Source organism: Mus caroli, unplaced genomic scaffold, assembly GCF_978045245.1.
Source record: "Mus caroli unplaced genomic scaffold, Mus_caroli_1 scaffold_2, whole genome shotgun sequence".
Classification (NCBI taxonomy): domain Eukaryota; kingdom Metazoa; phylum Chordata; class Mammalia; order Rodentia; family Muridae; genus Mus; species Mus caroli.
In genome coordinates, this window is record NW_028227257.1 from 157,546,295 (window position 1) to 157,561,477 (window position 15,183).

Sequence of the window (15,183 nt, forward strand, 5' to 3'; positions counted from 1 at the left end):
TCATGATTGTTGAGTTGACTTAGATCCACATTTGTATATCTAATTCCTAAATGGTATGTTCCAATACCACTCAAATGAGAGTCATAATAGTAAAGTGCTTCAAGCACTTTCTACTCAGACTGCTCAGATGGTATTGTATTTGATTCTCTTGAGACAGTGTAGCTATTAAAATTGGCCACAAGATATAATTTTAAAAAAGGGTTCAACACCAGAAACACAATCCATCGCGTAAATACCACCTCTCCAGTTACACCCCTGAACCTACTCTTTCTAAAGAAACCTTACAGAACATTTCAAAGGCAGGCTCGTTTGAAGAGCAGTGCTTATTGCATACACAATCTGGTTTCTCCCTTTACACGTGGTTACTGCTCATGCTTCTTACAGAGAAGCAATATTTCCAGAATGTTACCATCTTACATGAAAATGCTGGTTTCACAGTCAGTTTAGCGTTTTAGATCAGGTTACTCTCACCAAAACAGATGCACTTCACATTTGAATATATTTTTAAAATTTGAAATCTGGACAAAGAATTGCAGTCCACTGCCAGAAATAGAAGGATTTTTTTTTTTTTTTTTTTTTTTGCCATGGAAATCTGGCACTGTTTTATGAGCATTCTAGGTAAAGTGACATGAATATTTCGTTTCTATTACTGAGAAAAGATTTATCCAAAAGATAAGTATGGTGTCTCACTATGGTAATTGTAGTCAGGACAAACCTTTTGCACAAGTTTATAATCAACACTGTAAAAGATAATGTGAATGCAGATGACCTTAAATGGTTTGGAACATAACCAGGACACATGACTCTGAGTCTGTTCCTGGTAGCAGATTTTGGATGGGTCGAAATTGCACAAAGCGGTCTTCTTTGCCCGATCTGTTTTTTCATACTCAATATGGCAGTTAAAAGATTTGGATTCCTTAGTCTCCAAGGTAGACTGGGGCGATATTTCAAATTCTACTACTTTAGAGGGAGGTACCAAGCTCACTGAAACATTGCCCAGACCTGTTGAATTGTGTCGGAAATAAACACTGAATGTTCCGTTACCATGATCAACAATTTTTCCTGTGATGAGCAAGTTAAGTTTGACAGTTTTAATGTTAGAGTGGAAATCACCCCACCCAAACATTTTTTTAAATTTTCCTGTCTTCACTATTGGCCGTCTTTTAGTTCTTGCTAGTTGCTCCTGAATTTCTGTTATGTTTGCCAGCCAATCCCAAAAGTTTATCGTGTTGTCTGCATATGATGGCTTTGGATCTGGAGGCTGTTTAACAAACAGACGTAGAGGACTGGTAATCCTTGAATGGAACCGATTTCCAACCAATGTTTCAGGAACAGTTCTGTCTTCCCAGTCCACACTCTCTGTGTTGCGTATCACTTCTTCACTGTCACAAAATAGCTGTAGGAGAAGAAGAAAGAATATATATACACACATACATTGGGACAGGGTTTGAATACAAACATAAATAAGGCAAAAGGAAATGAAGTTATTAGATTCCAAGACTCAGTTAATACACAGGTATGATCAATAATATAATGACAAGAACATTCAACTGTTAAATGTGAAAGAATGCTAAAGATTAAAATGAGGCACATCAACTTGTTCTTCCTATCCTCAGCTTTTTATTTTGCAGATTGGATCAAGTAGTGGTTTGTTTGGTTTTTTTTTTTTTTTTGCCTTCATGCTAAACCATTGTATTTGTGAGTATTAGTTCTTTTAGAGAGATAAATATATAAATACCAAAGGATTATTCTACTAAGGATCTAAGATATTTATAATTTATAAGGATATAAGATAATTATCAATATCTTATATCTAAATATCAGATATTGGTAAATCTTTCAAATATATTTCAAAAGATTAGGACCTTATGGAGGCAATATATAAAACTTCAGTTTTCATTGCAATTCTATCTCAAAATCTATAACAAAAATGATTACCATTTGATTTTTCATGATAAATTTCGATGAAAACATATAATTATATATTTATTTGCCTTACATTAAGAGAAAAATAATATGAAAAATTATAAATTGATTAAAAGACTATATAGCATAATATATCTTAATTGTCCACACATATAAATATACAAAATATATTATATTTTATTAGCAATACAGAATTACTAAGAAACACCTACATATCTATTTCATAGGTTTCAAATCTTTTGATTCAAACTCTTGCCTCTGAGACAGCACATTTATTTAGATTAGTTTTCCCTTTTTATTGGTTTAGTAGGAGAAGTCCTCACAATTGCCACAAGTCATTTGGTTATGTCAATGTGGATTTCAAGGGGAAAGATTATTACTTATATAAAACTGTTACTTTAATGAATCTTTATGAATTAGTTATAGAGTCTGGAAAACAGAAGTTCCTGGGTGAAATATAATCTCTTATCTTAATGGTAGAAAATGACTATTATAGTGATTCTGCATAAAACTATCAGCATGATGAAGAGGAGTAGGCATAAAGCGAGACTGGAAACATACATTGTTTTTCCAGCCTGTCCAAACTTCTAAATCATTTGTCAAAACTAGCTTCAGATTGGGAGGCAGAGGTGGGTGGATTTCTGAGTTGGAGGCCAGCCTGGTCTACAGAGTGAGTTCCAGGACAGCCAGGGCTACACAGAGAAACCCTGTCTCAAAAAACCAAAAGAAAAAGAAAAGAAAAAAAAAAAAAGAAAGAAAGAAGAGAAAAACCAGATGGAGCAGTCTCTGGATGGTCCTTCCTTACGTCTTAACTCCGAACTTTGTCACTGTAACTCCTTCCATGGGTATTTTGTTCCCCATTCTAAGGAGGACTGAAGTATCCACACTTTGGTCTTCCTTCTTCTTGAGTTTAATGTGTTTTGCAAATTGTATCTTGGATATTATAATTTTTCTGGGTTAATATCCACTTATCAGTGAGTGCATACCATGTGTGTTCTTTTGTGATTGGGTTACTTTACTCAGGATAATATCCTTCAGATGTATCCATTTACCTAAAAATTTCATGAATTCATTATTTTTAATTGCTGAGTAGTACTCCATTGTGTAAATTTACCACATTTACTGTATCCATTCCTCTGTTGAGGGACATCTGGGTCTTTTCCAGCTTCTGGTTATTATAAATAAGACTGCTATGAACATAGTGGAGCATGTGTCCTTATTACAAGTTAGAACATCTCCTGGGTATATGCCCAGGAGAGGAATTGCTGGCTCTTCCAGTAGTACTATGTCCAATTTTCTGAGGAACCACCAGACTGATTTCCAGAGTGGTTGTACCAGCTTGCAATCTCACCAACAATGGAGGGGTGTCCCTCTTTTTCCACATCCTCACTAGCATCTGCTGTCACCTGAATTTTTGATCTTAGCCATTCTGACTGGCAAACCCAGACACTATTGCATATGTCAGAAAGATTTGGCTGACAGGACCCTGATTTAGCTGTCTCTTGTGAGGCTATGCCTGTGTCTGGCAAATACAGAAGTGGATGCTCATAGTCATCTATTGGATGGAACACAGGGCCCCCAATGGAGGAGCTAGAGAAAGTACCGAAGTAGCTGAAGGGGGTCTGCAACGCTATAGGTGGAATAACAATATGAACTAACTAGTACTCCCAGAGCTCTATGCCTTCAATTGTTGCTATTACAGGTATGTCCCACCACATATGATTTAATTCATTCTATCCCTGCTGTATTAAAGATGACATGTTCCCAAAAGAAAGATTTAGGATTTGGGAATCAAAATATATCCCATATTGTAATTATAGGTTTTGAATTTTGAATTAAATTATTTTGAATACTCTTGGTTATAATATACACAAATCAATGGTTATAGCCAAGGGCATTACTATGCTGGCTCCAGTGTTGATTTAGTTTCCTGAGAACTGAAAACCTGTGTCAAGTGACATATTTAGACTCCACCTTCTCCAGAAAGACTAAGATTACATAAGCTGATAAAAAGCCCTGTTTTAGGCACCAGCACCAGGTCACCTTGGGCACGAACTCGGCAGACAGTTCCACAGTCCCCAGAGGACTCTCCACAGGAACATAGGATCACTAGTGAGTGGAACACAACATCGGTTCCAAGCCAATCACGACGGGCCTGTGCCAGCAGAGGGAGGCCACAAACCCAAATGAGCAGGGGCTCAAAACTTTTTAGGTCAGCATCAGCTCTGGGCCACCATGGGCATGAACTCAGTGGACACCCCCACGGTCCCCAGAGGACTCTGCCAATCGTGCCAGCAGGGGGAAGGACATGGGAACCCTGCCTGACCAGCAGCTCGGGTTCCTTCTGATCAGGTCTGGTATACCTTGGTCTCAAACACACCAGACAGTCCAATGGTCCTGAGAGGAGACACCATTCCAGGAGCTGTAATGTGCCCAGGATCTTAGGATGTCAGGATCCCAGGATAACAGGAGCTTGGTCATATCAGGATCTCAGGGTCTCAGAGGAAGCTTGACTGCCAAGAACTCAGGTTCATAATCCCAGGTTCACAAGAGGGTGGAATCATAGTAGGATCACAGACAAAGCTGGACTCTGAGGAGTCCTGAATCAACCTGGACTATAAGAAGGACAACCTCCAATCAGATATATTGATGGAAGCAAGCACCTGAGATAATCAGATGGCAGGAGGCAAGCATAAAAACAGAAGCAACAGAAACCAAGGTTACATGTGAAAAGTGATTTTGCTAAGAAGTACCAACTAACCCATCACTTGGGATCACAAGATAAGTCAACTCGGCTCCGGGACTCCGCCGAACTTAGTCTGTACAGGTCAGAGTGAGGACCACAGAGGCAGACAGCTTCTGGGACAGGCTGGAGCCACAGAGCCGCTGAGGCAGCACCCTTTTGGGGCCGCAGACATCCTGCACCCTCCCAGCCGGAGGACAGTGACCTGCCCTGCAGGGAGCGCCATCTTGGCTCTGGGACTCCGCCGAACTTAGTCTGTACAGGTCAGAGTGAGGACCACAGAGGCAGACAGCTTCCGGGACAGGCTGGAGCCACAGAGCCACTGAGGCAGCACCCTTTTGGGGCCGCAGACTTCCGGCACCCTCCCAGCCGGAGGACAGTGACCTGCCATGCAGGGAGCGCCATCTTGGCTCCGGGACTCCGCAGAACTTAGTCTGTACAGGTAAGACTGAGGACCACAGAGGCAGACAGCTTCTGGGACAGGCGGGAGCCACAGAGCCGCTGAGGCAGCACCCTTTTGGGGCCACAGACATCCAGCACCCTCCTAGCTGGAAGACAGTGGTCTGCCCTGCACAGGAGCCCTCTGCCTCAGGAGCAGGGAGCACTTCTTGGATCCAGGACTCCACTGAACTTAGGAACTTAGTCTGCACAGCTGAGAGTGTGCACCACATAAGCCTACAGCTTCTGTGACCTGCCAAAGCAACACAGCATCTGGGAAAGATCCTGTTTTCCGCCTTCTTCTTCGGCCAGGAGGAGGTCCAAACGCGATATCTGTACACCTTCCCTCTAAGAGGAAAGCTTGTCAGCAGGGAGTGCTCTAACCACTGAAACTCAGAGGAGAAAGCCTGTCTCCCAGGTCTGCTGACAGAGGATACTCAGAATCCCCAGAAGAACAACCTCTGAACAGAGACAACTATAACAACTCCAGAGATTACCAGATGGCGAGAGGTAAAGGTAAGAATCTTACTAACAGAAACCAAGACCACTCACCATCATCAGGACCCAGCACTCCCACTTCGCCCAGTCCAGGGCACCCCAACACACCTGAAAAACTAGACCTGGATTTAAAAGCATATCTCATGATGATGGTAGAGGACATCAAGAAGGACTTTAAAGAACTACAGGAGAACATGGCTAAAGAGTTACAAGTCCTTAAAGAAAAACAGGAAAACACAACCAAACTGGTAGAAGTCCTTAAAGAGAAACAGGAAAACACATCCAATCAGATGATGGAAATGAACAAAACCATACTAGACCTAAAAAGGGAAGTAGACACAATAAAGAAAACCCAAAATGAGGCAACACTGGAGATAGAAACCCTAGGAAAGAAATCTGGAACCATAGATGCAAGCATCAGCAACAGAATACAAGAGATGGAAGAGAGAATCTCAGGTGCAGAAGATTCCATACAGAACATCGGCACAACAATCAAGGGAAATGGAAAATGCAAAAAGATCCTAACTCAAAACATCCAGGAAATACAGGACACAATGAGAAGACCAAACCTACGGATAATAGGAGTGGATGAGAATGAAGATTTTCAACTCAAAGGACCAGCAAACATCTTCAACAAAATTATAGAAGAAAACTTCCCAAATCTAAAGAAAGAGATGCCCATGAACATACAAGAAGCCTACAGAACTCCAAATAGGCTGGACCAGAAAAGAAATACCTCCCGACACATAATAATCAGAACAACAAATGCACTAAATAAAGATAGAATACTAAAAGCAGTAAGAGAAAAAGGCCAAGTAACATATAAAGGCAAGCCTATCAGAATTACACCAGATTTTTCACCAGAGACTATGAAAGCCAGAAGATCCTGGACAGATGTTATACAGACACTAAAAGAACACAAATTCCAGCCCAGGCTACTATACCCAGCCAAACTCTCAATTAACATAGATGGAGAAACCAAAGTATTCCACGACAAAACCAAATTCACACATTATCTCTCCACGAATCCAGCCCTTCAAAGGATAATAACAGAAAAAAACCAATACAAGGACAGGAACCACGCCCTAGAAACAACAAGAAGGTAATCCCTCAACAAACCTAAAAGAAGACAGCCACAAGAACAGAATGCCAACTTTAACAACAAAAATAACAGGAAACAACAATTACTTTTCCTTAATATCTCTTAATATCAATGGACTCAACTCCCCGATAAAAAGACATAGACTAACAAACTGGCTACACAAACAAGACCCAACATTTTGCTGCTTACAAGAAACTCATCTCAGAGAAAAAGATAGACACTACCTCAGAATGAAAGGCTGGAAAACAATTTTCCAAGCAAATGGTCTGAAGAAACAAGCTGGAGTAGCCATTCTAATATCAGATAAGATTGACTTCCAACCCAAAGTCATCAAAAAAGACAGGGAGGGACACTTCATACTCATCAAAGGTAAAATCCTCCAAGAGGAACTATCAATCCTGAATATCTATGCTCCAAATACAAAGGCAGCCTCATTCATTAAAGAAACTTTAGTAAATCTCAAAGCACACATTGCACCTCATACAATAATAGTGGGAGACTTCAACACACCACTTTCACCAATGGACAGATCATGGAAACAGAAACTAAACAGGGACACAGTGAAACTAACAGAAGTTATGGATCAAATGGATCTGGCAGATATATACAGAACATTTTACCCTAAAACAAAAGGATACACCTTCTTCTCAGCACCTCATGGTACCTTCTCCAAAATTGACCACGTAATTGGGCACAAAACAGGACTCAACAGATACAAAAACATTGAAATTGTCCCATGCATCCTATCAGATCACCATGGACTAAGGCTGATCATCAATAACAAAATAAATAATAGAAAGCCAACATTCACGTGGAAACTGAACAACACTCTTCTCAATGATACCTTGGTCAAGGAAGGAATAAAGAAAGAAATCAAGGACTTTTTAGAGTTCAATGAAAATGAAGCCACAACATACCCAAACTTATGGGACGCAATGAAAGCATTTCTAAGAGGAAAACTCATAGCTCTGAGTGCCTCCAAAAAGAAACTAGAAAGAGCACACATTAGCAGCTTGACAACACACCTAAAAGCACTAGAACAAAAGGAAGCAAATTCACCCAAGAGGAGTAGACGGCAGGAAATAATCAAACTCAGGGGCGAAATCAATCAAGTGGAAACAAGAAGAACTATTCAAAGAATCAACCAATCAAGGAGCTGGTTCTTTGAGAAAATCAACAAGATAGATAAACCCTTAGCCAGACTAACTAGAGGGCACAGGGAAAGTATTCTAATTAACAAAATCAGAAATGAAAAAGGAGACATAACAACAGATCCTGAAGACATCCAAAACACCATCAGATCCTTCTACCAAAGGCTATACTCAACAAAACTGGAGAACCTGGATGAAATGGAGAAGTTCCTAGACAGATACCAGGTACCAAAGTTGAACCAAGATCAGGTTAATGATCTAAACAACCCTATATCCCCCAAAGAAATAGAAGCAGTCATTAATAGTCTCCCAACCAAAAAAAAGCCCAGGACCAGATGGGTTTAGTGCAGAGTTCTATCAGACCTTCAAAGAAGATCTAATCCCAGTTCTTCACAAACTATTCCACAAAATAGAAACAGAAGGTACTCTACCCAACTCATTCTATGAAGCCACAATTACTCTGATACCTAAACCACAAAAAGACCCAACAAAGATAGAAAACTTCAGACCAATATCCCTTATGAATATTGATGCAAAAATACTCAATAAAGTTCTTGCTAACCGAATCCAAGAACACATCAAAACAATCATCCATCCTGACCAAGTAGGTTTCATCCCAGGGATGCAGGGATGGTTCAATATACGGAAATCCATCAACGTAATCCAGTATATAAACAAACTCAAAGACAAAAACCACATGGTCATCTCGTTAGATGCGGAAAAAGCATTTGACAAGATCCAACACCCATTCATGATAAAAGTCTTGGAAAGATCAGGAATTCAAGGCCCATACCTAAACATGATAAAAGCAATATACAGCAAACCAGTAGCCAACATCAAAGTAAATGGTGAGAAGCTTGAAGCAATCCCTCTAAAATCAGGGACTAGACAAGGCTGTCCACTTTGTCCATACCTATTCAACATAGTACTTGAAGTCCTAGCCAGAGCAATTCGACAACAAAAGGAGATCAAAGGGATACAAATTGGAAAAGATGAAGTCAAAATATCACTTTTTGCAGATGATATGATAGTTTATATAAGTGACCCTAAAAATTCCACCAGAGAACTCCTAAACCTGATAAACAGCTTCGGTGAAGTAGCTGGATATAAAATTAACTCAAACAAATCAATGGCCTTTCTCTACACAAAGAATAAACAGGCTGAGAAAGAAATTAGGGAAACAACACCCTTCTCAATAGTCACAAATAATATAAAATATCTTGGCGTGACTCTAACTAAGGAAGTGAAAGATCTGTATAATAAGAACTTCAAGTCTCTGAAGAAAGAAATTCTAGAAGATCTCAGAAGATGGAAAGATCTTCCATGCTCATGGATTGGCAGGATCAACATTTTAAAAATGGCTATCTTGCCAAAAGCAATCTACAGATTCAATGCAATCCCCATCAAAATTCCAAATCAATTCTTCAACGAATTAGAAAGTGCAATCTGCAAATTCATCTGGAATAACAAAAAACCTAGGATAGCAAAAACTCTTCTCAAGGATAAAAGAACCTCTGGTGGAATCACCATGCCAGACCTAAAGCTTTACTACAGAGCAATTGTGATAAAAACTGCATGGTACTGGTATAGTGACAGAAAAATAGACAAATGGAATAGAATTGAAGACCCAGAAATGAACCCACACACCTACGGTCACTTGATCTTCGACAAGGGAGCTAAAAACATCCAGTGGAAGAAAGACAGCATTTTCAACAAATGGTGCTGGCACAACTGGTTGTTATCATGTAGAAGAATGCGAATCGATCCATTCCTATCTCCTTGTACTAAGGTCAAGTCTAAGTGGATCAAGGAACTTCACATAAAACCAGAGACACTGAAACTTATAGAGGAGAAAGTGGGGAAAAGCCTTGAAGATATGGGCACAGGGGAAAAATTCCTGAATAGAACAGCAATGGCTTGTGCTGTAAGATCGAGAATTGACAAGTGGGACCTCATGAAACTGCAAAGCTTCTGAAAGGCAAAAGACACCATCAATAAGACAAAAAAACCACCAACAGATTGGGAAAGGATCTTCACCTATCCTAAATCAGATAAGGGTCTAATATCCAATATATATAAGGAACTCAAGAAGGTGGACTCCAGAAAGTCAAATAACCCCATTAAAAAATGGGGCTCAGAATTGAACAAAGAATTCTCACCTGAAGAATACCAAATGGCAGAGAAGCACCTGAAAAAATGTTCAACATCCTTAATCATCAGGGAAATGCAAATCAAAACAACCCTGAGATTCCACCTCACACCAGTCAGAATGGCTAAGATCAAAAATTCAGGTGACAGCAGATGCTGGCAGAGATGTGGAGAAAGAGGAACACTCCTTCATTGTTGGTGGGATTGCAAGCTTGTACAACCACTCTGGAAATCAGTCTGGCGGTTCCTCAGAAAATTGGACATAGTACTACCGGAGGATCCAGCAATACCTCTTCTGGGCATATATCCAGAAGATGTCCCAAACGGTAAGAAGGACACATGCTCCACTATGTTCATAGTAGCCCTATTTATAATAGCCAGAAGCTGGAAAGAACCCAGATGTCCCTCAACAGAGGAATGGATACAGAAATTATGGTACATTTACACAATGGAGTACTACTCAGCTATTAAAAAGAATGAATTTATGAAATTCCTAGCCAAATGGATGATCCTGGAGGGCATCATCTTGAGTGAGGTAACACAATCACAAAGGAACTCACACAATATGTATTCACTGATAAGTGGATATTAGCCCAAAACTTAGGATACCCAAGTATAAGATACAATTTGCTAAACGCATGAAACTCAAGAAGAATGAAGACCAAAATGTGGACACTGTGCCCCTTCTTAGAATTGGGAACAAAACACCCAGGGAAGGAGTTACAGAGACAAAGTTCGGAGCTGTGATGAAAGGATGGACCATTTAGAGACTGCCGTATCCAGGGATCCATCCCATAATCAGCTTCTAAACGCTGACACCATTGCATACACTAGCAAGATTTTGCTGAAAGGACCCAAAGATAGCTGTCTCTTGTGAGACGATGCCGGGGCCTAGCAAACACAGGAGTGGATGTTCACAGTCAGCTATTGGATGTATCACAGGGCTCCCAATGGAGAAGCTAGAGAAAGTACCCAAGGAGCTAAAGGGATCTGCAACCCTATTGTTGGAACAACATGATGTACTAACCAGAACCCCGGAGCTCTTGTCTCTAGCTGCATATGTATCGAAAGATGGCCTAGTCGGCCATCACTGGAAAGAGAGGCCCATTGGACTTGCAAACTTTATATGCCCCAATATAGGGGAATGCCAGGGCCAAAAGAATGGGAATGGGAGGGTAGGGAAGTGGGGGGCGGTATGGGGGACTTTTGGGATAGCATTGGAAATGTAATTGAGGAAAATATGTAATAAAAAAAAAAGAAACCAAGGTTACTTGGCATCATCAGAACCAAATTCTCCCACCATACCAAGTCCTGGATACACCATATCACCAGAAAAGCACATATGGATCTAACATCACTTCTAATGATGATGATCGAGGACTTTAAGAAGGAAATTAATAAGACCCTTAAAGAAATACAGAAAAACACAGGTAAACAGCTAGAAGTCCTTAAAGAGGAAACAGAAAAATCCCTTAAAAGTTATAGGAAAACACTGCCAAACAGATGAAAGAATTGAACAAAACCATGAAGGACCTAAAAATGGAAGTAGAAACAATAAAGAAATCACAAAGGGAGAGAGCTATGGAGATAAAAATCCTAGGGAAAAAAAATCAGGAACCATAGATGTGAGCATCAGCAACAGAATAAAAGAGATGGAAGAGAGAATCTCAGGTGCACAAGATTCTATAGAAAACATGGACAAAACAATCAAAGAAAATGAAAAATGAAAAAAGATCCTGAGAAAAGCACCAGGGCAGCTGGGGCGCAGGGTCGGCTGACACTTGCCAGCTACCCACAACACCCGCCACAGGATCTTAAGACTTCTGGTGAGTGGAGCACAGCTTCTGCTCCAATCCAATTGCGCGGGACCTGAGACTGCATTAGTTAGGGAAGCAGAAACCGGCCTGAGTAGGGCCACAGGCCTCATCCGGCCAGATCAGCGCCGGGGTAGCGGGAGCGCAGGGTTGCCTGACACCCGCCAGCTACCCACGACCCCCGCCGCAGGATTTTGGGACTGCTGGTGAGTGGAACACAGCTTCTGCTCCAATCTTTAAACAGTGACAACGATAACAACTAACCCCAGAGATTACCAGATGGCGAAAGGTAAACGTAATAATCTTACTAACAGAAACCAAGACCACTCACCATCATCAGAACCCAGCACCCCCACTTCACCCAGTCCAGGGCACCCCAACACACCGGAAAAGCTAGACACGGATTTAAAAGCATATCTCCTGATGATGATAGAGGACTTCAAGAAGGACTTTAATAACACACTTAAAGAAATGCAGGAGAACACTGCTAAACAGGCAGAAGACAATAAAGAGGAAGCACAAAAATCCCTTAAAGAATTGCAGGAGAACACTGCTAAAGAGTTACAAATCCTTAAAGAAAAACAGGATAACATAATCAAACAAGTAGAAGTCCTTACAGAAAAACAGGAAAACACATCCAAACAGATGATGGAAATGAACAAAACCATACTAGACCTAAAAAGGGAAGTAGACACAATAAAGAAAACCCAAAATGAGGCAACACTGGAGATAGAAACCCTAGGAAAGAAATCTGGAACCATAGATACGAGCATCAGCAACAGAATACAAGAGATGGAAGAGAGAATCTCAGGTGCAGAAGATTCCATAGAGAACATCGGCACAACAATCAAGGAAAATGTAAAATGCAAAAAGATCCTAACTCAAAACATCCAAGAAATACAGGACACAATGAGAAGACCAAACCTACGGATAATAGGAGTGGATGAGAATGAAGATTTTCAACTCAAAGGACCAGCAAATTCTTCAACAAAATTATAGAAGAAAACTTCCCAAATCTAAAGAAAGAGATGCCCATGAACATACAAGAAGCCTACAGAACTCCAAATAGACTGGACCAGAAAAGAAGTACCTCCCGACACATTATAATCAGAACAACAAATGCTCTAAATAAAGATAGAATACTAAAAGCAGTAAGAGAAAAAGGCCAAGTAACATATAAAGGCAAGCCTATCAGAATTACACCAGATTTTTCACCAGAGACTATGAAAGCCAGAAGATCCTGGACGGATGTTATACAGACACTAAAAGAACACAAATTCCAGCCCAGGCTACTATACCCAGCCAAACTCTCAATTAACATAGATGGAGAAACCAAAGTATTCCACGACAAAACCAAATTCACACATTATCTCTCCACGAATCCAGCCCTTCAAAGGATAATAACAGAAAAAAACCAATACAAGGACAGGAACCACGCCCTAGAAACAACAAGAAGGTAATCCCTCAACAAACCTAAAAGAAGACAGCCACAAGAACAAAATGCCAACTTTAACAACAAAAATAACAGGAAACAACAATTACTTTTCCTTAATATCTCTTAATATCAATGGACTCAACTCCCCAATAAAAAGACATAGACTAACAAACTGGCTACACAAACAAGACCCAACATTTTGCTGCTTGCAGGAAACTCATCTCAAAGAAAAGGATAGACACTACCTCAGAATGAAAGGCTGGAAAACAATTTTCCAAGCAAATGGCATGAAGAAACAAGCTGGAGTAGCCATTCTAATATCTGATAAGATTGACTTCCAACCCAAAGTCATTAAAAAAGACAGGGAGAGACACTTCATACTCATCAAAGGTAAAATCCTCCAAGAGGAACTATCAATCCTGAATATATATGCTCCAAATACAAAGGCTGCCACATTCATTAAAGAAACTTTAGTAAAGCTCAAAGCACACATTGCACCTCATACAATAATAGTGGGAGACTTCAACACACCACTTTCACCAATGGACAGATCATGGAAACAGAAACTAAACAGGGACACAGTGAAACTAAGAGAAATTATGAATCAAATGGATCTGGCAGATATCTACAGAACATTCTATCCTAAAACAAAAGGATATACCTTCTTCTCAGCACCTCATGGTACCTTCTCCAAAATTGACCACATAATTGGTCACAAAGCAGGCCTCAACAGATACAAAAACATTGAAATTGTCCCATGCATCCTATCAGATCACCATGGACTAAGGCTGATCTTCCATAACAAAATAAATTATGGAAAGCCAACCTTCACGTGGAAACTGAACAACACTCTTCTCAATGATACCTTGGTCAAGGAAGGAATAAAGAAAGAAATTAAGGACTTTTTAGAGTTCAATGAAAATGAAGCCACAACATACCCAAACTTATGGGACGCAATGAAAGCATTTCTAAGAGGAAAACTCATAGCTCTGAGTGCCTCCAAAAGGAAACTAGAGAGAGCACACATTAGCAGCTTGACAACACACCTAAAAGCACTAGAACAAAAAGAAGCAAATTCACCCAAGAGGAGTAGACGGCAGGAAATAATCAAACTCAGGGGTGAAATCAACCAAGTGGAAACAAGAAAAACTATTCAAAGAATCAACCAATCAAGGAGCTGGTTCTTTGAGAAAATCAACAAGATAGATAAACCCTTAGCCAGACTAACTAGAGGGCACTGGGAAAGTATTCTAATTAACAAAATCAGAAATGAAAAAGGATACATAACAACAGATCCTGAAGACATCCAAAACACCATCAGATCCTTCTACCAAAGGCTATACTCAACAAAACTGGAGAACCTGGATGAAATGGAGAAGTTCCTAGACAGATACCAGGTACCAAAGTTGAACCAAGATCAGGTTAATGATCTAAACAACCCTATATCCCCCAAAGAAATAGAAGCAGTCATTAATAGTCTCCCAACCAAAAAAAGCCCAGGACCAGATGGGTTTAGTGCAGAGTTCTATCAGACCTTCAAAGAAGATCTAATCCCAGTTCTTCACAAACTATTCCACAAAATAGAAACAGAAGGTACTCTACCCAACTCATTCTATGAAGCCACAATTACTCTGATACCTAAACCACAAAAAGACCCAACAAAGATAGAAAACTTCAGACCAATATCCCTTATGAATATTGATGCAAAAATACTCAATAAAGTTCTTGCTAACCGAATCCAAGAACACATCAAAACAATCATCCATCCTGACCAAGTAGGTTTCATCCCAGGGATGCAGGGATGGTTCAATATACGGAAATCCATCAACGTAATCCAGTATATAAACAAACTCAAAGACAAAAACCACATGGTCATCTCGTTAGATGCGGAAAAAGCATTTGACAAGATCCAACACCCATTCATGATA

General features: G+C 40.1%; 1 protein-coding gene across 1 annotated transcript in view; it reads right to left on the reverse strand.

Moving 5' to 3' along the window:
- Positions 1-564: 564 nt before the first annotated feature.
- Positions 565-15,183, reverse strand: part of Nxph2 (neurexophilin 2) — a 105,261-nt gene continuing 90,642 nt past the window's right edge. The window contains exon 2 of the mRNA XM_021156710.2: positions 565-1,396. Within this exon, the coding sequence (XP_021012369.1) occupies positions 662-1,396 (735 nt within the window). The 3' untranslated portion in view covers positions 565-661. The remainder of the gene's footprint in view (positions 1,397-15,183) is intronic.